The following is a 26580-nucleotide window of genomic DNA, read 5'->3' on the forward strand; positions in this document are numbered from 1 at the left end:
CGGTTGAGTTTTGACCGAGTTATAAGGGTGGGAAATTTTGTCCTATGTCTATATAGGATATTTGGGGGTACCCTTTTCACATGAATTTGGACCAAAAATAATGTTCCCAGATTTAAATGCCAGAGCAGTTGAATCTCGAGGCCAACCCGTGAATAAAAAGCCAAACCTTATGAAAATCGGTTGAGTTTTTGACCGAGTTATAGGGGTGGGAAATATTTAGCCCTATGTCTGTATAGGATTTTTGAGGGTACTCTTTTCACATGAATTTGGACCAAAAAATAATGTTCCCAGATTTAAATGCCAAATTGGTATACCCCGGTCTGCTCGCAAAGATCTTTGAAAATGAGTTTGAAGCCGATCGGAGGGTAAGCAAAAACATTCACACAACAGTTTTTCGCGATATTTCCCTTTCTTAACGTGCACCTTCATCACATAAGGTAGCTACAGTAAAAATTTAGTGCGTTGATCACCAATCAGTCAGTTTTATATAAAAAGATTAGAGAGCTAATAACATAAACTATGCCGGAATCGGCTGGATCGATCGACTATATCATCTAGTTGTTATATAGGAATGATAAACCGAAAACTAAGTTATTGTATGAACAACTTTTCGGTTTCTTAAGATATCTTGACCAATCATGAACTTTAAAAGTTTTACCACGCTTCTTATATATGTGGAACAGTTTCATGGGATTTGACCCCTATATTATATAGCTGACATAGGAATGATCGAACTAAAAAGAAATCAAGGGCTCGTCAGCTTCAGGATGTTTCCTGAGGCAGGTTTATCTGCAAGGGTTTACAAAGGATCGTCACCCACCTTGGAGCGATGCTCGGCGAGGGCATTGCGCACCGCATCGTGCTGCTTCTGCAGTTCATCCGTGCGTTTTTCGAAGGTCTGCTTGAGGCGCACGCGTTCCGCCACGCCGCGCTCCACGACGGAGCTGGCCACTTCGCGCTTCATTCTTTGTGAGAGGGAGAAAGGGAGTATATATCACAATAAGTAGGAACTTTTTGGGGAGAGAGTCTTTTCGAGTTACCTGACCAGCTCGTCGCGATCTCTGTGCACTGTGGCGAGATTCTTGACCTCGTTGCGGCGCGCCTCCTGCAGCTGATGCATCACCTCGCCGGTGACCTTGTCCAGGGAGGCCTTCAGCTGTTTCATTTGACTGGTCTGCGAGTTCTTGAGCACCTTCTCGGCGGCGGTGTAGATGGCCTCGTGGTACTTCTCCTGCAGCTCCCGATACTGTGTGGTGTACTCGCGGCAGGCGTAGCGCAGACGTGACTCCTGGGTGCCATCCAGGCTGCTGGAGGCGGCCTCGTCGCCGAGTTCGCCGGCGCCGGCGCTCTCCTCGCTGCTGTCGCCCAGGTCGAGGGGGCAGGCCGGCACCTCGACGCCCGGCTCGCTGTAGGGAGAGAGACAATTACTAATTTCAATGGCGTCATCTGGCAGTGACCACATCCCCGAAAAGCACAGTCGCCCGCCGGACACTTACAGGCTCCTGTTGCTCAGGCGCTTCACTAGCTTGTTGGTTATGGTGAACTTCGGCTTCTTGCCTCCATCGAGGGGGCTGAGCTTCTGGCCAGCGATCTTGAGCTTCTCCTTGTCGTGCTTCTTGCGCAGCGACTCGAGCTTCTTCTCCATCTCGAGCCGCTTCTCACGCACCGACTTGTGCTCGAGTATCTTGTCCAGCGGCTCGGCCAGCAAAGGGTCCACATCGAACTGCGACGACTCCACCTGCCTAATCGACGTGCTGACCGACTGGTCCAGCGAGTGCTGATGCTGTATGCCCGATGCCATAATGGAGACGCTGTCATCGTTGCGTGCTCCATCGCTGCGATCCGTCGGCAGCTCCACGCTTGTGGCGGCAATTATCGAAATGCTCGCCCGATGCTTCGGCGAGGTGGCTAGCGATTCCACCGGGCGCAGCTCCTTCTTTTGGCCACCTACTTGGACGAAAACGACTGAAGGATCAGAGACAATCGAGCAGAGAGCGAGAGAGAGAGAGAGCGAGGCGAGGCGAGGCGAGAGAGAGAGATAGAAGGAAGAGAGAGAGAGAGAGAGAGAGAGAGAGAAAGAGAGAGCGAGTTCGAACGAGTAAAGGGAACGGGTTGGTGGGTCGGTGGAGTAGCGGGGGTTTTGGGGTGCAGTTTGTGTGTCCGTCAACCGTTTTGTGTGGTGGTGTTTTGAGGAGTTGGTGTTGGTGGTGTATTTTGTTTGTTGGGGTTGTTGGTGGGTGCGTGTGCGTATAACCAAATCCAAAATCCAAAAGTTTAACCGAAAGTTTTATGACATACAAAAGAAAAGTAGAAAGAAAAGAAATTAAATTAAAACACAACTCGAATGCTACCGATATCCTTGGAGAAGGGTCCTTCAGCCAACTAGTTGGGCCCAACTACAACCACTTACATGACTTGGACAGATCCTCGTCGGCATTGGCCAGAGCGTCCGTTTCATCAGTGAGCACTGAGAGCTGTATGTCGCGCTTCTCCAGCTCACTCTGGTATTTGATGGGATTGGCCAGTGCTTCGGCGAAATTGGAGAGATCGTCGGGCACATAGTCCTTGACGACAACGCACAGAAAGAGCGAGGCCAGCGCAATGGGCTGGCCCACCTCGGAGCGCAGATTGACATGACGATAGCCCGGACAGAGACCGATTACGGGCAGCACCCGATGGCCAATTAGCTTGCCGCCCTCCTCGTAGGCCGCAATGCGTATGCTGGCCAGTTCCGGCAGCACCACCTTCTTGAACACGAACGGATCTTCTTCGTAGACGGGATTCATGCCGTTGTCGCGCACCGTCTTGGTGCGGAACTTCTTGCGCACCGTGTCCGCCGGCAGGCCGTACATATCCACCTCGACAAAAGTGTTGACCCGCTTGTCGGTCAGGAACTGGCCCGAGAGCACGGTGATCGAAACGGTGCCGGCAATGATGCCATCCACGGTGCTCTCGGCGAATGGATCGAGTCGCCGATCCGAGCGTCGCATAAACTCCGGCTTCAGCAGATATCCCGAGCGTGCGTTGTACTCGAAGATGCCCAGATTCAGTTGCATGGCCAGGTCTAGGGTCTGGAAGTTCAGCGCCACCAGCTGGCAGCCAGCATTCCAAAACAGTTGCGGCATAAAATTGGAGCTGTCGAAACGTGTGCCCGCCGGATAAACCCGGGACAGCTGATGCTTGTTGTAGTTGACAAACTCAATGGGTCGCTCCTTGAGCAAAGTTGTCGCCTGCTTCTCATCGAACGAGGACATCTCGTAGCAGCGATTCTTCTCTGCAGAGTCGAAGGTCGGAGACATTAGCAATGAGGGGTGGGCTAGGGGGTCCTTGGCACTTACTCTCCGCATTCTCAAAGGAGCTGAAGTGTATGGGCTGCACGTAGTTGACCAGCGCTGAGATCTCGGCGCCCGCCTCCGTTTCCTTTTGTGCCTTCTCCGGCGGCGGCTCATTGCCGCTGGGCAGACTGGGTGGTGCATTGGGCAGGGATTCATCGTCGCTGGAGCTGTCCGAGTCCGAGGAGCCGGTACTATCCTTCGAGCTCTGGCGTATTTGCTGTCAAATAAAATAGAGCTCTTTAGATCTGGTCTTTAAATAATATGCATTAACTAGAACTGATTTACGAACAAGAAACAATTTCATCATGTCTGCGAAATGGATGGGAAAAGGAATTTATCTATTTGGATAAAACAATGAAGCAACTTCTTCTGGATCGGATAGGCTTGGCTTAGATGTCGATTCTATTTTCTAAGTGGCCTATTTTCTAAATAAATATGGTGGGGCTGTCTTTTGGGCAACTGGTTAGGTTAAGTGCTCGTTTCATGGTACAAAAATGTATGGGAATTCCAGGCTCCAACCTTTCTTTCAACTATTTTCAATATTCCTAGATTTTCAAGAAATATCTATCAATTTATAGAATGTTAACAAAGTATTTTGAGTATTTCAAAAAATTCTCTAGACTTGTAAGGAGTAATCGTTACATTTCGAATATACAAATATATGTTTTTTTTTGTACTAATAAGTTTGTATTGATTTATTTACTGTGATTCGGGCTTATATCAATGAAAAAATAATACTTTATGCATTTTCAAGAGATTTTAAAGTTTTTAAAAATTAATTAGTTAAATTAAATTTAAATTAATTAAATAGATTTGGACAAACTTATTTGAAAATAAATACAAAACTTGAAAAAATATTACTTTAATTAGCTTTTTGAAATTTTCTGGTTATATATATCTAGATATAGTTTTTAAATTTAAAAATTGATGAAATAAAATAAAAGTTTGTTGAAAGTTCGAATTAGCTCATCGACTTTTTAGCATACACAAATTATGCAAATACCGAATGAAATTAATTTAATTGAAACTTTATGAAACTTTCTGTTTTTATCAAAAAAGTTTTTAATTTGAATAATTAAAATAAATTAATAAAAAAGTCGAAATAAGTACTACAACAACAAAATGACATATTGGACGGCTTAAAAGTTTCATTTTCATAAAAAAGATAAAAAAAACTGCAATTAAATGTAAATAATTGAGTAGGGGGTAATCGTTATACTATGTATATGTTGCCATAAATTATTGTCAGACATTATGTGACGTGTTGTAAATTTTTATTATTAAATGGCCATTCTCCAAAGCGGAGGTCACGGGCGGGGTTCAAGCTGCGCGGCGCAGCTGCCAATATGAAAGCTTTTAAAATGTTGCGTTGTTATCGCTGCAACAGATCCGACAGCCAAACAGGCGGACAGATGGACCCATGAACCAATGGACCCATAGACCAATGGACCAATGGACCAATGGACCAATGGACCAATGGAGCGATGGAGCGACGGATAGCGTAGTCGATGTGTTGTGTGTCGATAATGCGAGCAGCGCATAATGGCAAGAAAATGACGCAGATTGTGTTTCCCGCGGAAGGAGCTGAATGAGTGGCCGGAGCAGGACTCCGTACAATGGGCATGCAAGTCGACATTGTATTGTGCACTGCACAAGGCTCACAACGACAGCCGAGCCACAAGAGTATCTATATATGCGAACCACCCGCCCGCTCTGCTATCTGCTCGTTTGTTCAGCTTTTTGCATTTTACATTTTCCGTCTCGATTCGCATCGTATTGAATCGATTTGGCTTTCAAAGCAAACTGTGACCAGCTGCCCTTAACACAACTCAACTGGCCCCACACCCGCCCCGCCCTCCGACCACAACTCGTGCGGCTAATGAGCCCAAAATGCAACGCGCACAATGCTGCCCAAACTGTGCTGAGGTATATGTGTGTGTGTGTGTGTGTGCTTGGCCGGTTTTGGGCTTTTGGCCGGAAGAGCTGACATCCGCTGCCATTAGCTTAAATTTGCAAAATTGTGGTCCCCAAACTTGTTGACTGGCGGTCGGTTGCCAGGGTTGCCCGGTCGACAATGTGGCCTGGCCACAACACCCACGCCCCCACGCAAAATCATGAATAATGATGTGCGCCCCAATAGCAAACGGTGCAATTAAATTAATATGCATAAAGCTCATGAGGGCCACAGAGCCATTAAACCAAGCAATCAGCAAGGATATGAAGTCCATTACAAAGCGGATGGCATATTGTCTTGGGTTTATCGCGAGAGTAACAGAAAGGACAAACATAAATAATTGAACCTATTGGAAATAATGGGAATATTGCCCGAGTTGCGAGGAGTAATAGACAACAGCTTCAGGCTAGGGTTTAATTTTTAAAGAACATTTTGAGGTTGAGGTCTTGTCAAGCTAATGTTAAAGTTGCTGCTTATTTTGCTGTCAACCTAGCTAGGCGTTGCTATATGTACCATATTTGGATAGTACTTTAAGTTGGCAGCTCGCTTATATAATATATAAATATAAATCAAATAAAGAGTGAATGCAAAGCTGTAGGCAAGCTTATTATATTCCAATTCTCAACCTGTTTAAGCACATTTTTTATGGTCCAGATAGGCTACTGCTACTTTCTTGAATTTCTTTGTAATTCTCAAACAGTTCTGGCAGCTGGTAAACATTGCTTGGCCGTGCCATTTGTACAATGCCTTACAAGCTAGCAGCTCCTTTTTATTTAAATTTAAAATTACCAGAATTAAAGAGGTTTTCTTTTTCTGTACAATTTACTTTTATACTGATATTTTATTGGCACTTAAATAAACTGCAAGCTTTAACTTGAAAAACAGATTAGTTAGAAGTAGGAAATCTGAATCTAATTTCAACAACCTATTAAATTGCTTGTTAACTTTAACAGGAAAATTAGTAAATGGTTGTAACCAGATAAAACAACTAATGTAGCTTGTGAAGTCCACAGCGATTTATCTACTCGAAACGAATAGTTTTCAGAAAAACAGATAATGTGATTAGTACAGACAGAGTCTGAGTCTGCGAGTCGTCGTAAAAAGTCGATAAACATTTTACAGAGAAGCTTGAAAAAATTGAATTCATGTTGAATCTATAGAATTAAATATAATTTTGGAAGATTGTTCCGATAAAATGTTGATGAAGTATCAAGCTATGAGACGAACAAATAAGAAAGTAAATATAAATTAATTCAAGTGTTGAGAGACGTCCTAAGCTAATCCGAAAAAAAATTTGTTACCCAATTAACATACAGGCACATAAAACTGCTGAGACCCAATAAATGGCCCTTTACATAAAGAAATATATTTTTTCAAAGAGATAAGCTCTTTTAGAAATGTTGTATCAACAATAAAAGTTTAATCCCAACAAGTTGATGCACTCGTTTGAAAAGAGTTTTTTGCTGGCAACGTGATGCTCATCTTGAACAGGGTCAGGAATTGTGAGGGAAACTCTTTTTCTGGTTTACGGTTCGTTGACTGTCACTGGCCATCAAACAGCTCTACAATTCATGCGTTTATTCAGCTTTCGCACATGTGTGTGTGTGTGTGTGTGTGTGTGTGTGTGTGTGTGGTTGTTGTCATTACGACGTATGTAAACTCACAGCGTAAACACAGCAACGATGACAATCAACATCAAGAACAACAACCAAATACCTCCGCACACAGCAAACCCTTGGCTGGCGTGGGATGTTGGGGAGCAGGGGGCAGAGGGCGGGCGGTGGGAGGAGGCAGGGTCAAGGGTTGGGACAAACAAACAGTGGGACAAATCAACCGAGTCCTGCGGAGTCGAGAGGCAACAAACATTGCAAATAGAGGAACGTGTGCGTGTGCTGCCATTAAATGCAATTACAGGCATGCCATGACCACGCCTACACACACACACACCCGCCCGCCCACACACACTTATAAACATATAAACTTACTTGCAATGGCGGCCCATGTCCTCCGCCAGCTCCGCTGACAATGTCGCCATTTGCGGCGCCTGTCATTGTGCGTCCTGCTGCTGCTGCTGCTCCTCCCTCGTCCTGCGCTGCGGCAGCCACTTGTTGAGCATTGGCAGCTGCTGCCGCTGCCGTTGCCGCCTTGGCAGCCGCATCAACTGTAAAAAATGTATTGAATAAATACGAGATATATTATGCAACACCAGAAAGCAATAAAAATGCATGCTTTAAGTATGCCCGACTTGATGATACTCTACAATTCAATTTTAAATATCCCATATATTAGAGCCTGCAAATACTGTTGTTATTGTTGGAGTTTAAACATAACAATTGCCAAGGATTTCAATGTATTTTTCTATTGTCCTTGTAAGCATAAAAGGTTGTGGCTATCGTATAGGTATCTTCCAGACAACAAATATTGCTATTAACCATTAAATCAACTATTTTTACCGATATATTTAAAGAACGCGACAGACGTTATGATTATCGTCAATATTTTGGCACTATCGTAAATAAATCTTACAGGCGATATACTTTCCTATTAACTAAAAGATTATAATTAATCTGAGCAATTTATTTCGAGTCATCATTGTTAATATATTGGCACTATCGTACATGTATCTTCCATGCGATACTTTTTCGCTATAAGCCATAAAGCATTCGTTAAGCTGAGCTGATTTGTTCCGATATCTTTAAAAATAGGGTCTGTTGGCGATGTAATGCGACATATTGTCGTGTATCTACTAGCGGGGCGCATACCTAAATATAAATACTTGCAAAAAGACTCAATTGTCGAGTTTTCTATACGGAGAACAATTATTAAATATATTTAGTTTGGATGCTAAGATTTTAGTTAAGGGAATGTTTTATTATGTGATCAAGAAAAAAAATTCTCATTTCTTAAACTCAAATGAATTCCCCCCTTTCGCCAATTTGTATGATTAAAGGGTATATGGCATGCGAATTATTTTGCAGCATGTTAAGCGAAATGCGTTTTAAAAATTGTTTGCCCCTTACTGCAATATGTGTATAATAAAATAAATGAAGCGCATTAGGTACGCTTATTAAGTTGAAAATTGAGGCCCGGAGACAACTGAGCGGAGGCGTTGGCTGCGCCAATTGGCCAGTTGCGCTGGGATTAAATACAAATATGAGTGCCAGACATATTCGCTGGCAATGGTCATAAAACTGTGCAGCTAAGGAGCACTCCTCAAACGGGGGAGCTGGCAGAGTGGCTCCCAGTAGACGGGCAGCTGGGACTGCAGCGGCAACTGCGACTGCAGCCAGTGGCAAAAGTCATTTGCATTTATAAATTGGCTTTTTGCAATTCATGAGCAAAATGTCAACTGACTGTTGCGCGGGGCAAAGTGCCGCAAAATGGCATAGAATGTCAGCCATGGGTAAATTGTGCAGTTGTGCATGCAAATGGATCCTGCAGGACTCCGCAGCGCACAGCACACAGCCAAAGACCCGGCTGTGGCCCATTAGCCAGGACACGAACCAGACAACTAAATACATTTTATATGCAAAATACTAATAAAACTTTAGATGAGTGCACTGCACACGACACGGCAGCAAGCGGCACATCAAGCTCCTCAACATATGGCCGGGAGCTAAGAATATTGATTTGAGCCAAAGAATCGACTCTCGAACTAAACGACATGCATAATTCTGGCCATTATAGAAAACTATTTGAAAATCAAAACTAATTTCCATGCAAAATATCCTCTTATAGTTAAACTAATGGCAATCGATATTGATGCAAAATATGTGAAGGCATCGAGGAATTTATGACCTCATAATGCCCATTGCAAGTGGATAAAAGGGGTAAATTGGACTTGTCTAAATTTATGTATCTGACAGAAAAGAGATTTCGGTCCCATAAAATCTTTCTACCAAATTCCTTGAAGTTAATTACAAGTTAAGAAAAGAGTACATCGAAAAGAGTACATTTAAATAAAATTGGCCATTCTTTTGAGAATGCTTTGGGCTTGATAAATATTCATGGCCAGGCAGATTGAATTAAGTGATTGCTTCCATTTTTGTTTTAAAATTATAAAGATTAAGGTAAATTATCAAATATGAAAGCTTCGATAGGTTCAGTATCAAATGACTTGAACATTTTTGTACACATTCTTCTACTTATACATTTATGTATACAAAACAAAAAGATTTCTAAAATGTAATCAATCTATCAGAAAAGTCAAGCATATATCTGATATAGAAAGGATCGTTTGAAAATGAAGATGAGTAAAATTTGAGTTTTATATAACTTTACTTTGAACGTTGTTTTGCACAAATATAAAGATTCTAGGGTAAAATACATAGATAGTTTATCTACTCGTTAAATTGGCCTTAAAAATCTAAATCAGAAATTTGAAAATGTAATATGCCATTGTGTGTACTTTAGGAAATTAGTTAAAAACTCGATATGCAAGTTAATCCTGCCCTGAGTTTGTATTTAAAGTTGAAGAACAACAAACAACAGCTGCGTGTGTGTGCTCATTTACATTTGCCTGGCGTCAGGCTGTGGCATACAGCAGGGCAGCGAGGGGCAAACAACTGGCTCAATGCTGTAGCATATATAGCAGCAACAGCAGGGATAATAATAATAATAGTTACATAAACAACAATAACAATAACAACAACAATGCCTGCCATGACAAACGCAATATAATAACAAAAAAAAACGCACATCAAATTACGCATACGCCGTGTGGCACCTGAAAGAGAGCTAAGCTGTGAAGAAGGCTCACCTGAGTTGGCCGTTGTTAGTTTATTGCTGCCACCAGGTGTGCCCTGGCCCATTGACGAGGTCGGCTTCTTGTGATGATGGTGATGATGATGATGATGCTTCTTCTTGTTCTTGATAATGATCTTACGCCGCAGCATCGATGGCGGCGGCAAATCCGTATTGGGCTCCAGCGGATGCGAATCGAGCGGCTTATCCAGCAGCATATCGCCAAAGATTTCGCGGCAATAGTTGGCAATCTTGGCCTGGAAATGAACAAAACGGATACAGTTAGTTTTGCCAACTGGCTGCTAACTGAAATTTGATGAACAGCCCGCAGGCAGCAGACTGAGTAACTAGCTTGCCAACTTTTACATTGGCAAGCACATGGTTCGCCCCTCTGTTAGTTACCTGTTTCCCATGGTAAATTTAGTTTATATAACTACTTTTAATGGTAAAACTTTAACCAGATGCCTATGCCTGTGTCTGCATCTGTCCCTCTGCCAGTGCCTGTGCACCTCTCTTCCCTGCCCTAAAAAAAGTTTGCCTTTGTTATTATCTCGTGGAGCTGAAGCATCAGGCAATTACCCCTCGAGTAGCTTCTGAGATTTACTCAACCACACGGCAGCTGGGCTGTTTAGGTGCGGGGCTGGCTGGGGAAGGCTGGGATACACACGTGAACGTGTAAGTTTTTCGGTTTGCCTTCTGACGGATTGTTTGCCTAATGCGAGCGAGCGGTAAGAGAGAGGAGCGTGTTTTGATTTTTGCTAAATACACGAAATCAGAAATAGTTTTCGTGTTAATGCGTGAAGTTTCCGTTAAGTTTTCGTCTTCAATCGTGCTGAGTCGAAAAAGTCGTGTTGAGTCGTGTTTTAACTCGTGTTGAGTTTAAAGAAGACACGTTCTGTATTGTTTAAGTCGTGTTGAGTTCCGCCAGGCCTTAATTAGGCGTATTTAAAGTCGGGCTTTATCGTGTTAGGTGTTGTAGACTCGTGCTTAATGGCGATAAGCTATGTTAACTCGTGCTAAAGTCGTGCAGAGTAGACTTGGGACTTGAATAAGGCCAATTTGTGGTACCTACTTTAAAGTCGTGATTGAATTAGTATAAATACTGTTGAGTAGTGCTCAGTCGTGTTTAGTCGAGCCCTTTTCTACTTCTATCGTATTGCTTTAGCTCGCGCCCAGCTCTAGGCGGGAATATGAGGTGGCTTTCGGCAACTGTTAGTTTAGGACAAGTTACTTTTTGACCGTCAGGCAGGCAGCACAGCTGTCGAAATGCGGGCGAAATACTTTTACAGCTCTTTTCCATTACACAGTTATCCTGTTTTACTTGCGCTCGCTCGACTTACCTGTTGCCTGGGATTGCAGTGATTCTCGAAGCTCAGTATCACAGGGAATTCGGATGTTTTAAATGCGCTCTCCGCGATGGCCTCCAGCACGTCCTTGGCAAAGATTTCGGGCACAAACGTGTAGCCGTGCACAATGACCGGCTCCTCGGTGCGTCCGTTCCAAAAGTCCAGCTCGACGCATCTGCACACAAAAGAGAACAATAACAAATTATCAAAGGCGATAAAATTAACTGGCGAAAATCCACAAAATGGCGGCGCATAAAAATTGTGTTTATCAGTCAAAGCAGCAGCCGCAGCAGCGGCAACAGTAACAAGAGTTGCGTTCTGCGGCACGCCGAAGCCCAAATACACTTTTAGATACATGGCTTAGAATTGATTTATACCGATTCTTTATTAGCAACCGATTATCCCTATGGGAACCATGTAATCTACTTAGTAGTCTTTTTAATGGGGGTTTTTCCGGATATGTTGAAAGAATATTGAAAATCTTGATTGCCCAATTTGGTTAAAGCAAAGATATCTTAAAAAACAAAAAAAAATTGTTGACCAATAGATTCCATGCTTCTTTAAAATATCTAGCAGCGGTTTTTCAGACGAACATGGCTATATACAGTCGACTTCTGATCAAGAATATACATATATACTCTATGGGGTCGGACATATCTCCTTCTATGCGTTACACATTTCATGCCAAAATTATGATACCCTCTGAGAGGGTATATCAACGTTTGCTATGTCCTTGCAACAACTTTTGCGTCAATAAATTTTGTGATGTGTGTATCATCAACGCCAAGCGCAAGCAGCAGCTGCGACTGTGATGGCTACGCAGACGGCGACGGTGACGGCGACGGCGACTGAAGCAGCGGCGTCAGCGGCAGCCATGTTGATGATGGCTGCAGTAAAAATGGCGAGCATGCAATTTCCGTTGTACTTAAAAGCAACGCAGCGGCAAAAATGGCACACACACACACACCTGACACATTGTATGGGTGAAGGCTAATACACACATACATACATATGTAACGGGGGATTGCAACAAGGTCACGGTCAGCATCCAAAATGTAGGCAACTGACCACGACCACACACACGCACGCACGTGTATGTCCATTTAATTGCGTAATTAAAAGCTCCCACAACGCCCAAAATGGTGCCCCTCATCACTTACCTGCAGCCGGCTAGCAGACACTGCCTGTATATCTCCACGGAGGATTTGCCAGTCAGCTGATGGCCCGTTAGGTAGGTATTGTGCGAGGAGTTGATGAAGTAGTGCGACATCGGCTGGTCCATATCATCGCAGAGATCAAGCTTGTTGGGCGCCATTATTGGATTATCATCGCTCATGAGATACCTAAAAAGAAATGGGAAACGGAGCAAGCGAGAGAGTGTGTAAGTTTAATTGTTAGTCACACTTTCAATTTCATTAAAGGTAAAAGCCACGTGGCTGATAGTTTTAATGGTAAGCGGAAAGAGAGTAAGAATTAAATTATTTCATTATCACAGTTTCATTTCATTATCACTCTCATTAACTCTCTATCATTAATCAAAATAAACTCTCTCTTATGTCCTTTTCTCTGTGCTTTCAACTGTTCTCTATTGAGCTTTCAAGAATCAAGCTTTTGTGTATGTTATCAATACGATTGTTTTAGCTTAAAGCTTTACTGTGCTTTTGAAGGAACAAATTTGTGATACTAAAAATCCAAACTTTGTAAACTATGAACTTATGTTAATCGAGTTTTCGAGAAGACTATCATTTAAGATTATTAAAGATTCCGAGTTAAGCTTTTGTGGGGTTAGGCTTAAGTCAAGCATTATATTTTAATGGGCTTAGTGATAATATCAGTTGATATTACCGAAATCTTTCATGTGCTTAAGAAGCTGTAACCACTGAAATTAGTTGTTAAAGTTTAAAAAGTATACAAAGAGATTAACGGATGAGCTTTAATTTTCTTGTGAGATTGAATTAATTAATTTGTTCAATGTTGCACGAGCTTATAAAGCTATTAGTTTATGTAATGTGCTATTATAAATTTTTTAGGGCTTGCATAAATACCATTACTTTGCTTAAAGCTTTTAAAACGTATTTATATTTTTTTCTCAAACCTATTAATCGAGTGGTTTAACACGCAAACAAACATGCATATATTTTGTTATTGTTGTTGAATTTTTTGCATATGTTGCAAGTGATATGTGAAGGACACGGGGCCACGCGTCCTTAGCGCTTGCTGCTGCCTGAGACCCAGCAACAGTGAAGTGTGCGGTTGGCTGATGATGATGATGGTGATGATGATGAAGATGACGTCTTGGCCCCCGCGTCATATGCAAGCGGTACGCTCTTGTGGGGCCTGGAGTGCCGTCAAGTGACTCTAACAGGCGTTTGCCGAGCAAACGATAAGCTGTCAGGCTCAGGCGCAGGGCCTAAGGACGTGCAGCGCCTCATTTAAGGGTTTTGTGGTAGGCCGAGCGCGGGATAGGTGGTTGGGTCTTACCTCAAAAAGCCATCCAAACTAAGCTGGCCCTTTTGTGCATTGAACTTGTTGGGCTCGTATTGCTGTATGAGCTCCTTGGCGCGTGCATTATTCGCATAAGGATAGAGTATCTCGTTGAGGCGTGGATCGCGTTGCGTCTTGTTGAGAAACTCCACCAGCTGTGCTATGGTCATGCATTTGCGCTTCGAGTTACCCACGCTGCAATAAATATAAGCAGGGATTAGCTGCAAATCTCCATTCAAGTGATTAGCTAAATGTACTCACATGCTGTCGAAGAGACGCTCCACCTCGGAGCGCTGCGTCAGATATTTGTACAAATTATAAAAGTCCTCAAATTGAAATTTCGACACCGATATGCTATCGACCTTTCCCGATGGCAAGCCGGTCACGTCCAGCGCCTTCTCGACACGTTTCCGATCCTCTTTATTTTGCGCAAAAAGTTTAATGATGCTAAAGTGGTCACGACCAGGACGACAACAGACGACGGCACCGACGTTCCAGGATGAAAAGGCGGGTTAAGGGGGTTCGTTGTCCAGCCAGACAATGCGGTTCGTGTTTTTGATGATGTCGTCGACGTCAGTGATGCATGAGCCACGTTTCGCCCACATTGAGTTGTTGCGGGAGAGACGGAGAGTGAGCCAGCGAGGCGAGGGGGTGGGGGGAGCGAGTACAGGAGGAAAATGCGAAAAGAAATTGGCGTAAATTTCAATTTTCTAGGCAGCACTTAGCAAATATTGTCAAATACTTCAACACACAATGCACAAAAGCCAAAAACCCCAATCACAAGCCCAACCTCAAACCTGGCCCTTGGCGGGGTCAGGGTCGGGGTCACGGTCTGGTCCGGTTTGGGGTTTAGGTTTTTGAGGCACGGGCTATGCTACTGTGGCAATTACTTTTTCACTGGGATGCGTCCGCTTTTGTCCACCTGCAGACAGAGTTTTGTGTGCGCCTTCTGCAGGAACATAATCGCCGAGCCATTCAGCTGGGACAGGCTATAGGCCAGCTTGATGAGGCCATCCGTCCAGATCTGGAAGAACACAATACAAGCAAACGGGCTAAGGTCAGCATACAGAGTAGTGTATGGAAGTGTAACATGAGCCAAGCAAATAAATCAATTGAATTTAATAAAACTCAAAAGAGAGCTCAATAGTTCAAGGAGTTCAGTCAGTTAGAAGTGAAAGATTGCCAATGAAAGGTTTCTCGATGTGCCTTACGCTTATAATTGAATTTATTTTAGGAAAGAGGACAGCGTTCGGACGTACTTGGAAAGAGCAGATAGAATGTATAGAAAATGGGCATTATACAAATTCACAAATATTGCTGCAAAGCAAACACAAAGTTTTAGTACTTTTAGTTCATTCACGATTTGAACCGATTTGACTCGCCTTAAGAATCGATTAATGAACCTGGGTTCTAGAAAAAGAAAAATGCAATTTTTGATATTCATTATTATAGTTTATCGAAATTATAATATTTTCCATATGCAAAGTAATGAAAAATTTCTTTAAAAGTTTGCATTGACAACATTAAATGTCCAAAAATAATTATTTTATTTCAGATCATTTATGGAAGAAAAATGGTTTGCTTCAGCTTTTTTTTTATCTGCGATTTGCATTTGATGTATGGTAAGAAGTCGATAATTTCGACTTTGAATAAATCAATTTAAAACAACTTGAAGCACTTAGAAAATTTTGTTTTATATATCTGGTAAAAATGATTGATCTTTCGAATCGAAACGGGCCATGTTCTAAAGTTCCTTTTACTATATTTATTGGCTTACATGTTTTCAGTTTTGGCCTAACATGTTATTGGTTATGAACTGAGTTTGTATAGTTCCACAATTGGATAGTTTGCTTTATGTGTTGAATGATTCTAATTGCATTTCCTGGCAGACATGTCTACAAAGCACATTTATGTGCATTGACTTTGTTAGACGCTTTTCAAATAATTAAACAAAACGCCATCTCTGCCCTCCGCTTCCAGTTACCGCAACATGTATGCCAAAAGCTGCATGTTTATTTATTTTGTGCGGATTATATTTGTGTGCCCCGAAATTCCGAAAAAGTTTATGAAATTTTGGCATTCGATGTTGTTTATAGGAGCGCTTGCGACGCGTGCCAAAAATAATAACAATAACATGAATGCACGCACATGCCGCGCTGCTAGCTCCGTCGTCCGGGTCCGCGTCCGTGTCCGTGTCCGGCTCTGACTGTGCCCCGGATAGACGAGCCCGTGATAAAATATAGAACATTGATTTTGACCGACCAGCAGAAGGCTGGCAGCTCCAGCAAGAGCAAGGTCACCTCTGTGTGCGGGGCGGGGCATTGTGGGTTTATATGGGACTTCGATTCTGAAACGTATTTGGACTGTGTCCAGTCAGACATTGTAAAGGCGTGGCACACCAGCCCTTATGTTAAATCAATAAAATGTGTTCGACAGTCACTTATATTTTTACGCGCATTCGACAAACGGCTAAAAATAGCCCCAGCAACTGGCGACAGGTGTGTCCCAACGTATCCTAATGACTAGCACTGCGTGTGTGTGCGTCTGGGTGGATAGATTAAGGTGCTTGGACTGAGAATTATTTAGGGGCCTGTTCCAAATTTCTTATACTGTAAAATCGATTTGGTTTTGTTTTTATGAATGTATTATACAAAATCAAATACACTACAGATTTTAAATGTTTAGGAATTTAAGATGGAAGTGTTTAAGAATTTTGATTTGATTTGAATATAACGTAGTTTTATAAATACTTTAAGTGATGGTTTTGGCAACCTTTCCATATTTAAAATAAATAATAAAATAAACAGTGAAAATCATTTTATTTAATATTTTGTTATATATTTATTTTTGGCAAAATATTAAATAAAATTGTTTTCACTGTTTATTTTAACAAACCCGGACCTCGAGCCAGCCAACAAATATTATAAATATATGAAGATATTTAGTAATTAGTTCAATGAAAGATATACGATCCAGTTTCCCTTTCACAATAACAAAACTTTACCGATTCATGTGTCAAATCACAACATTTCTATATAATTGAGGGTTTTATAAACCCAAAATTATAAAAGAAACTGTCATTTTATTTAAAACGTCATTGTTTATTGTTGGGGTAACTATGATTTTATGATTTTTGCTGTTTCTCTTTTAAAGTTTTTATAATAATATAAATAGTTTAAGAACATACCATTGTATATTGTACATTGTAAACTAATAAAAGAAATTAAATAAAAATAATAATATTTTTAACTTAGCTAATTTTGAAACTGTCTCGAATTGCAAACGAATTTGGAATTCGGAATATGCCTGCTTATTAACAATTTTGCGCGCGCGACCCACTTCCCAATTCCCAAATGATTTTTTAGGTATGTGTGTGTCTGTTTGTGTGACCCACTTTTTCGGTCCCAAATAGCTTTTGATGCCCCTTCAATGCTCGCATTTCAATTGTCGTCAAGTTGTCAATTGGCCATAATGAGCAGCTGTTGGCATTGGAGCATTGCCAGGAATGAACGACCAGCACCGGCACCCCTCCGCCTTCCGGCCGGCATACCCCTTTCAGCTTACCTGGGCAATGTCCCGTCGTGTGCAGCAGAAGTTGACAAATGTCATGTTGACAAAATCAGAGCCATGGCAAATGGTGACGGTTTTCTCTTCGAGCGTGTCCTGCGGTCCCATCGTCACAATCTGGCGCAGCTTGGAGTCCTGCAAAGAGACGCAAGACAAAGGCAAACGGGCAATGATTATTATTAATTACCAAGCATAAAGCACGCCCCCAAAATGAAGTTTTATGGCTCGTGGCCACTCTCGTAAATCGAAGCCATATCCTTAGCCCTAATCCAGTGAGTGCGCCGACAAAACTCATTTGGCTGCTCGTAAATCAAATAACAGGGCAATGGGATGACCAGACAGCCAGACAACTGGACTACTCTAAGGCGCCATAATTCAATTAAATATCACAAAATGGATTTACGAGAGGTGCGGAACACAACTGCCGAGGAACGCGCCACACTGGACACACCCAGCAAATCAACCCAGTAAAAAGAAGCAAAGCGTCCAGAAAAGTCTAACAAGGATATGGAAGAACAGCTTCGAGTCACCGAATACTCAATGCACTGGATATCATGTAATTCTTTTGAATAACGAAATAAATATCGAAGTCTAACTATTGACAATAACTCTCAATAAGTTTTTTTACAATAATTTAGTAAAGATTTTGGTTTTTTTCTTGTCTATGTTTTGGTTAAAAGCTCTTATGATACTTGATTTTAAAGCTATAAATTTTATTAGTCAAATTGCATAACCAAACAAATTTTTCACGATTTGTGTCTGTATAATTTTAATTAATTAAATTGCCTAATTTTAATTACTTTTAACAAACAAAATGTTATTTCTATGATTCAGACAAACTCATTTATAAAATTCATACAAAAAATACTCCTGAGACGTATTTCACGTGTTTTGTTCAATCCATCAGCTTGGGCGGAAATTGGATTAATACATGTTTTAATGATTATGGAAAATTTTGTTTTGTTTTTTATTGAATCGAGCTTATTTTCAAATATCTAGGTAGAATGTCATTTGAAATGTGATTAAACTGTTTGCGAAAAATCAACTGGGTGTAAATGGGGTGTGGAAAAGTTTGCTCAAACGTCACACTTTTCGTGACATGATCAAAATACCCTCTGCAAGAGTATATAAACCCAACTAGGTTAAATGTAAATCAGCCCGATAGCCAGATAATCACGCAACATGTTCTACAAAAGTGAAATAGGGAGAGATGGAGATAGAGATTGAGAAAGAGAGGGAGGGAGGGAGGTAGGGAAGAGACGGGGAAAAGAGTGACAGGACAAGCGACTGTTTGGCGAGACAAGCGACGGTATTAGTTTTGGCTTTGTTGTCAGTTTAGCAGCTGTCCCCGTCCGCCGTCTGTTGCACTGGCTCTGAGTGGCAGTTGCACCGACTGAGTGGCGGTTGCTGTGGCAGTGTCTTATCTGCTGCAAGCTGTGGACTTCATTGTTGTCGCCCCGCTGGGCGTTTAATGACAAATCCAAAATCAGCTTCAGGATTATCAGTCCCTTTAAAATGCATGACACACATACACTCACATGAAACGGGCGGGGCTAGGGGCTGTGTGTTGGCAGCAGCATGAATTTGGCATTAACTTTGGGGCAAGTCATGTCCTGATATTTACAGTAAGCCAAACTGTCCCTGTGTGTGGGCTTATGTGCCTGTCAGCCCTCCCGTAGCGCTGCCGACTTTAGGACATTTGACAAACTGCTGGATAACTACGGACAAATGCCACTGGCAAATATGTGGTGTGTGCTTTGCTTATGATGAGTATTTAGATGTTCGAGCTCCCCTTATTGGACCATATCAAGCAAATAATTTCAATATTACCCCAATGCAACTACTAAGCATGTAAGCAGCACACTGCAAGTCAATGTTGAATATACAAGGCTTTTAAATATATGCATTGATGCAAACACAAATTAATATTTAGCTGTGCTCAAGCAAAATGATGTTAAATGGACACAAAATGCAAATACTCTGGAGAAACACTCACAATCTGACTGACAGCCGTTAAATCAAAGGATTGAAAGGAGCTAAAAAACAACTTCGTGAATTTAACTAAGGTTATCAGAGCATAAAAATAAAACTTGGAAATTTAAGAAAAAAAAGGAGAGTAAATACTTATTTATGTAAGCTTTAAAGTAGTATATGCAACACAATAAATCGAAGATATGCGTATGGATCCTATTGGAAAATAAATTAAATATAATGTAAGCTTATCTTGAGCACTCCTCCAGATTTGTGAGAATAGTAAAGCTCGTAAATTTGTAGTAAAATTAAACGCCTGTAGCTAGTCTTTATGTTTTACATTAAAGATCCATTTTTGGTGAAATAAAAAAAAGCTTTTCAGCTGAGCAGAGACAGGTTACGGACTGAACTCGACCTTGACCTTAGGTGGCCCAGCCAGCAATTGGATTGAATTCCCTATTAGATGGCATCAATAACTCGACACTGCATAACGGACTTTGGCTGCCGTCAAAGGCGATTACAATCCGCTCGGCTGTAGCCCAATCGAAGGCCAGCGCAGAACAGGTGAAAGCAGCTTGAATGCAAAATGGAGCCAATAATGAGCTCTTGCCGTCCAAGTATGTTCTTAACCCTTGATCCTACGGTCATGCGTCCATTGAGCAAAAGGCACTTTTTGACTTTTGCAGTAAGCTGATTGACACACCACGAGGGGGTGCTTGACGGGCAGCTGCTCAACGGCCATCACGTGGCAGGCTGTGGCAATTAAAGCGTCATTCACTTTAACATCGGCCTGGCGGGCGCTCGCTTGGCGCTGGGCCATAAAAAGGCAATGAAAACTGCCTCTTGCTGCCTGTTTACCCCACGAGTGCTTTTCGCGGGTCTTAACTGCGCCGCCGTTAGAGCGTCATAATTTGCTTTTAACTAAAAACTAAATCGAGCCAATTTGTCGTCCTGAATAATGTAACAGCCAGGCAAGGAGAGAGAGGGAGCGAGGGAGAGAGTGTGGCACAGGTACAGCTGGAGGATTTTCGTCCTTGCCAGGATATTTCACGGGCACTGTAGGAAGCGTGAAGCGGAAATGACTATGGTGATTATCTTAATTGCTTCACACGCTCCTCCTAAAGTTTTATTTGGGTAGGTTCTACTTAGCCTGTATCTGTACTGGAACCGGCAAATCCTATGGCTCAGGCTCGGTATTTAAATGTTAAGAGCCCTCATTAGCTAACTAGACATGGAAAGGGTTGCTCAGGCCCGACTCTTATAATTTTACGACGGTTCCACTGCCGCATTTTATTACTAATTTACTAATTGTTTTAATGAAATAAAGCATATATATATATTAATGTCCCGATATATTTCGTCATATTTTCATTTCGTTTTGACATTTTGCTTGTCGTGTAGAAAAATGTTACAAAATTATTGAACAGAGAAATTTTAAAAAAAATTGTTTTATTCAAAGTCCACCAAAGTGCATCGCAACAAAATGCGTAAACAGCAATCAGCCCCTCTTTCGCAAGGAGAACCCACCCAGAAGATACCGAATTTTGCCCAGTTAACTCCCTACGATGTAATGCGAATGCAAAACTGCAAAGGCTACAAATTTCGAAAGAGTGAAATGTATCCAAGCATCAGGCCGCCAGTATCCCAGTGTAATCCCAACAAAACGATTGCTTGGTTTTCAAAAACGATGGATGCTAACGGCTGTGGATGCGTGGATCCTCAATTGTTGAATCGAAAATATCAAAGTTCAACTGTGGAAAAAGCAGAGCTCGTGTCGAAAAATGTTTTAACTAGCAGAGGCAAAAATATGTTTCACCTATGCAAAATGAACAATCAGCGAAGAGAGCACGAACAAAATACCCCCGAAAGGCGTATCAATAATATGCTTGACTGGAGCAAAGTGACACCTTACGATTTCATGCGAATGCAGAACTGCAAGACGTTCAAGGTTCTCAAGTGCGAGACTTATCCCAGCATCAAGCCGCCAATATCCCAGTGCAGTACTGCGCAGACAGCTGAGTGGTTAGCCGATGTGGTTGAGGACGCTGGCTGCGGACGATACTTTGATATGGAGCAGGACGATGTCATGGACGTCTGGAAAGAAAGCCCAAATAAGCAGACGCTGAGCTACTACGGGGTGGCCTCGGCCATGCCCCAACCGGAGGCAGCCTTGTTCAACCGGGTGATCGCAAAATCTCTCGAAAAGGCAACCGCAGTGAAGCCTGCATCGCGCAAGCCCGAGGCCACAAAGCCGCAGATCATGCCATATACCTCATGGCCCTGTGGGAAATTTGTGCTCAATCGTCAGTTGCTGCAGGCAAAAGTCACCAAAATGCCTACAGTACAAAGAAAACTGGCTCCAACCGAGGCATTCACCATGCTGCACTGCCCCCATCCGACAGAAACTGAGCACCCGTTTCTCGAAAGCCAACCCAAAGTTCCGTTAACAAGTTCCCTCGATATGGACCGACCTGTTCCAAGGCCCAAGCACGGTCTTAGGCGCAAACACAAATATTGCGAATTGCAATGTCATATTCCCGAGAATAAATGCACGGACTATGAATGGAGAAAATACAAACAAGATGCCAAGCCCATTGATGAGGCCTTTGCGAAGGAGATGGAAGAGATGGAGAAAGGAGAACCCGAGCCTAGAAACTACGATGAGCTATACTCACACCTAGTGACATGCTTTGAAACTGAGGACAAGGACAAGGACAAGGACCCACTGTGTGATTATTATGAAAAGTGCTGTATCCCACCCCCGAAATATGCTCCGGAGGTTCCCAGTGGTCAAGGAGGCTCGCGTGTACCCGAAAGAGGTGTTCACCGTCGCCCTCCCCAAGTCGGTCGCCCCCCACATGATGTTGGTCCTGAAAAACCAGTGGGGCCTGAGCCACAAATACCCAAACCACCCTCGATAGTGGGCGGTGAAACTGGCGATGGAACGCAGCCAGAGCCTCAAAAAGACAAGCCAGTTAAAGAAAAACCAGCCAAGGAAAAACCAATCAAAGAAAAACCAGTCAAAGAAAAACCTATTAAAGAAAAACCCGTCGAAGATAAAGAGGAAATCCCAAAAAAAGAAAAACCAGTTAAGGAAAAACCTGCCGAAAAGCCTGTTGACACCTCGGAAGCAGACCTCCCCCCTGCAGAAAAGAAACCCGATAGAGATGGAAGGTCACAGAGGCCAGAAAAACCTTTAAAAAAACGACCTCCCCTAAAATCGCCCGAAATAGTACCTGAAGAAGGGCCGCCACCAGAACCCGTTCCAAGTGAAAGCCCTATGCCTGAAATGCCTAATCAGCCGAGATGGCCTAGAAGACAAACTGAATTAAGAAAACCACCCAAAAAGCACCCAAAACGTCCTAAAAAACCCAAACTTGCTGCACCACCTGCCCCTACAGATCCGTGTGAGCCGGCCAAAGACTGTCCCTGTGAAATTTGCGAATTCATGAAACGGCGACAGAAGGAGTCGGACACCCCACTAATTCGTCAACTAAAGCAGGAAGAGAAGCGGCGGCAGCTGCGGGATTACTACAAACGGATGTGCCATCGCGAATATCTCAAATGGCGGAAGCCCGAGTACCGCGCTCCCCAGCACAAGTGCGATGGCATTGTGTGCGACAATATCTTCTGTCGGAACCCCAAATTAGGGGAGTACTGCGAGTGCTTGGATGCCATGCAGAAGCTGCAAAAGTTGCTTGGGCCCAAACATCGTATTGTGAAGAATGAGCTGATATTCAATGTAGAGGATCTGAGGCGTCGCATATGTAGGCGTTTTTGTGACTGCCTTTAGAGATCATCCTCAATGAAAGAATATGCATAGGCAATTTGTGCCTGTCTAAGAAGTGGGTGTCTAGCAGAATTGCGCAGAATTGCGAACTGGAGTAACTTAGATATTTTCTTGGTGTTAACTTGAAAGTGTGCCTGATATGTTTCGATCCCATTGAGTAAATATGCATGTTGTTTTCCTTTTGCCAAAAAACCCATAGATGAGTTGTTTAAGTCCTGAGTATGTGCTACTGTTGTTGTTTCAGAATATATAAGTAGTAGAATTATATGACAGGTCGGAATTTGGGCCTATAGCTAAAGATAATAATTTCTTGCATTTAGTAGGCCAAGGGCTTAATGCTTGTGGATATTATATTTGTCTCGACTGTTAGATGTTCAGTTTCATGTCTAGAATAGTTTAAATCGAATCAACCCAAAATTTAAGTAATGTACTAATTGTGGAAAATTGATATTTTCAAATTTCAGATTTTATAGTGCGATCAATTTTATTATGAAAACTAGAATGTCGAAAGTGCAAGGAAAACAATCGAAAAGAATACTTGACTCCTCTTACGTAACTCCATATGATTTGATTAGGATTCGGAACTGCAAGACCTTTAGCTATTGTAAGGACGAAGGTTATCCTTCCATCAGGCCGCCAATATCTCGGTGTGGTTCTGAGCTTTCAAGACAATGGCTATCAGAAGCAGCTGAGAAAAGCTGCTGGGAACGACCTGTTAACATGGAGACAGACGATATCGTTGAGGTCTGGAAACATATCCCGTATAAGGACACACTGAGCTACTACGGCGTTGGTGCCGGAATTCAAAGCCCAGAAGCAGTTGTTTTTAACCAGGTGATTTTGAAATGCCTTGATGATGTCAAACCGGAAGCGGCTGCAGTGAAGATACCGAGAAAGACGCCTATTCCAGCCAAACCACAAAAAAACCAGACGCATGGAACAAATCCTTGGGGAGCCTTGGTCTTAAATCGTCAGTTGTTGAGTTCGAAAATTAATCAAATGCCCGTAGTGCAAAGAAAGGTATATCCAATGAATGTAGGCTTCTGGCTACACGGTCCCAGGCCAACTATGCCCGAGTACCCGTTTCTTGAGAGCCAACCCAAGGTACCTCTTACAAGCGCCCTTGACATGGAACAACCAGCTCCGAAGCGCAAACACGGTCTCAGGCGCAAGCATATGTACTGTGAATTCCCATGTAATATCGAAGAGAATATGTGCACGGATTACGAATGGCAGAAATATAAAGAAGATCCTAAGCCATATGAAGTGGCCTTTGAGAACGAGATGGCACAGGTGGAAGAAGAAAAAATATTCGAGCCGAGGAACTACGACGAATTATACTCGGAACTTCTCACCTGCTTTGAGCAAGACACCAACGCAGACTCTATCCGTGATCTTTACAATAAGTGCTGTAAGGGAATCTCGGAGCATGGCCAAGATGATCTTGAGGGTGGTCCTCATGGTGGAGGTAATCGAGGACGTAGACATGAAGATGAAGATGCTGGCGAAGGTTCCGATTTTGGTTCAGATGGGAAAACGGCTGGTGAAAACGAAGGAAAAAGGAAAGGTAAAGGTGAACGAAAAGGAAAAGATAAGGGTGAACGGGGTGGTAAAAGTAAAGCAGGAGGCAAGGGTGGAGCGGGTGAGAAGGGAATAAAGGAACATGTACCTAGGCAGAATTTAATGGTACCTGACGGAGAAGGTTCAATGCCTGATGGCGCAGAAAATAAATTGTTCGAGAAAATAGATGGTGGATCAGATTCATCACTTTTGCGCAAGGAAAAGGTACCAAAAATTGAAAAACAACGTAAAAAAACAAACCGAAGAAATTCTCGTGGGCTAACCAAAAAACCGTATGCTGGTAAAAAAAAAAGTTGCACCAGAGTTAGCAAAACCGAGGTGCCAAAAGAATGTCCCTGTGAAATTTGCAAGCTTATGAACCGTCAAGATGAGCCGGACACCCCATTCATTCGTCAAATGAAGCAGGAAGAGAAACGTCGCCAGAACCGGGATTACTACAAACAGATGTGCCACCGCGAATATCTCAAGTGGCGGAAGCCCGAGTACCACGCTCCCCAGCACAAGTCCGATGGGATTGTTTGCGACAATAACTTCTGTCAGAACCCCAAGTTAGGGGAGTACTGTGAGTGCTTGGATGCCATGCAGAAGCTGCAAAAGTTGCTTGGGCCCAAACATCGCATTGTGAAGAATGAGCTGATGTTCAATGTAGAGGATCTGAAGCGTCGTATATGTAGGCATTTATGCGATTGTCTTAAGTAAGAAGCCAAATCAAATGAATTTAGGCCCATTTACGAAATATAATTGTAAACTGGTGTGACCAAGAGATTATCTCAGTGTGATAGATAACTCTTTTTTGTGATTCAATAAAATAAACATGTTTTTGACGGTTGGATAGAAAATGTTGTCTTATCTTATAAAATGTACTGTAGCAGACGTATGCAACTACATTTGACCATTTACATCAAAGATAATTTAAACGATACTCAGGGTAATACTCGCCTTCCGGTAATATGAAGTGGAGAAGGCAAAATAGCTGAACAATAAAAATTGTATCGATTACTTGGAAACGGGGCAAGTTATCGATTATCGGAAACAAACTCGTACTGCCGGGTCAATTTGAGGACCCACGTTCTATTTCAATTCTCCAGCTCATATAGGTTCTGAAATCCTTGCTTTCATACATACGGACGATCGGACATGACTAGGTCGACTCGACCGTTGATGCTGATCAAGAATATATATACTTTACGGGGTCGGAGATGCTTGCTCTGCTTGTTACACACATATGCACATATACATTCTACCCTTATTACCCATTTTTAATGGGTTCATTGAACACATCTATAGCGAATTTAGATGCTGTTGTGTTTTTATACCCTTGCAGAGGGTAATTTAATTTTGTCGTGAAATGTGTAACGCATAGAAGGAGACATCTCCGACCCCATAAAGTATATATATTCTTGATCAGTATCAACAGCCGAGTTGATATAGCCATGTCCGTCTGTCCGTCTGTCTGTTTCTATGCGAACTAGTCTCTCAGTTTTAAAGCTATCTTTATGAAACTTTGCAGAATTCCCTCTTTCTGTTGCACGCAGTTCATATGTCAAAACCAGCTGGATCGGACCACTATATCATATAGCTGCCATAGGAACGATCGGTCGAAAAGTAGGTTCTTGTATGAAAAACATTTTTGTTTATAAAGTTATCTTTACTAAACTTGGTATTTATTAGTTTTACTACGTTCCCCATATATATGTATGGAAAATTTTTATGTTTTTCAAGATATCTTGACCAAACTCGGTACTTATTAGTTTAACTAAGCTCCCCATATATATGCAAAATTCTTTTAAGATCGGACAACTATATCAT

The 26580-nt window shown here is 42.4% G+C and overlaps 3 protein-coding genes across 6 annotated transcripts in view; 2 read left to right on the plus strand and 1 right to left on the minus strand.

Annotated features, from left to right (window-relative positions):
• Positions 1–784: 784 nt before the first annotated feature.
• The window catches only part of LOC135435078 (1-phosphatidylinositol 4,5-bisphosphate phosphodiesterase classes I and II-like), a 38271-nt gene continuing 12475 nt past the window's right edge, over positions 785–26580 (minus strand). The window contains exons 2-14 of one of the 4 annotated variants that reach the window (XM_064691977.1): positions 17427–17564; positions 14753–14886; positions 14124–14309; positions 13860–14057; positions 12539–12721; positions 11373–11553; positions 10049–10289; positions 7275–7450; positions 3339–3552; positions 2411–3274; positions 1497–1947; positions 1041–1406; positions 785–965 (exon numbers count right to left, since the gene is read on the minus strand). In XM_064691977.1, coding sequence (XP_064548047.1) covers positions 800–965; positions 1041–1406; positions 1497–1947; positions 2411–3274; positions 3339–3552; positions 7275–7450; positions 10049–10289; positions 11373–11553; positions 12539–12721; positions 13860–14057; positions 14124–14309; positions 14753–14886; positions 17427–17564 — 3498 coding nt within the window. In that variant the 3' untranslated portion in view covers positions 785–799. Of the gene's footprint in view, positions 966–1040; positions 1428–1496; positions 1966–2410; positions 3275–3338; positions 3553–7274; positions 7451–10048; positions 10290–11372; positions 11554–12538; positions 12722–13859; positions 14058–14123; positions 14310–14752; positions 14887–17426; positions 17565–26580 lie in introns of all 4 variants that reach the window. The other 3 variants (XM_064691975.1, XM_064691976.1, XM_064691973.1) reach the window with 3 other exon arrangements.
• LOC135435079 (titin-like) lies at positions 20772–23388 on the plus strand. The gene has a single exon (XM_064691978.1). It carries the CDS (start codon positions 20884–20886, stop codon positions 23191–23193), a length of 2310 nt encoding a protein of 769 aa, XP_064548048.1. The 5' UTR covers positions 20772–20883; the 3' UTR covers positions 23194–23388.
• On the plus strand, positions 23569–25610 carry LOC135435081 (uncharacterized). Its single transcript, XM_064691981.1, has one exon. It carries the CDS (start codon positions 23680–23682, stop codon positions 25468–25470), a length of 1791 nt encoding a protein of 596 aa, XP_064548051.1. The 5' UTR covers positions 23569–23679; the 3' UTR covers positions 25471–25610.

The sequence above is a fragment of the Drosophila montana genome, unplaced genomic scaffold (assembly GCF_035044405.1).
Source record: "Drosophila montana isolate Dmon_TW-CO22-7 unplaced genomic scaffold, ASM3504440v1 contig_3509_1, whole genome shotgun sequence".
Classification (NCBI taxonomy): domain Eukaryota; kingdom Metazoa; phylum Arthropoda; class Insecta; order Diptera; family Drosophilidae; genus Drosophila; species Drosophila montana.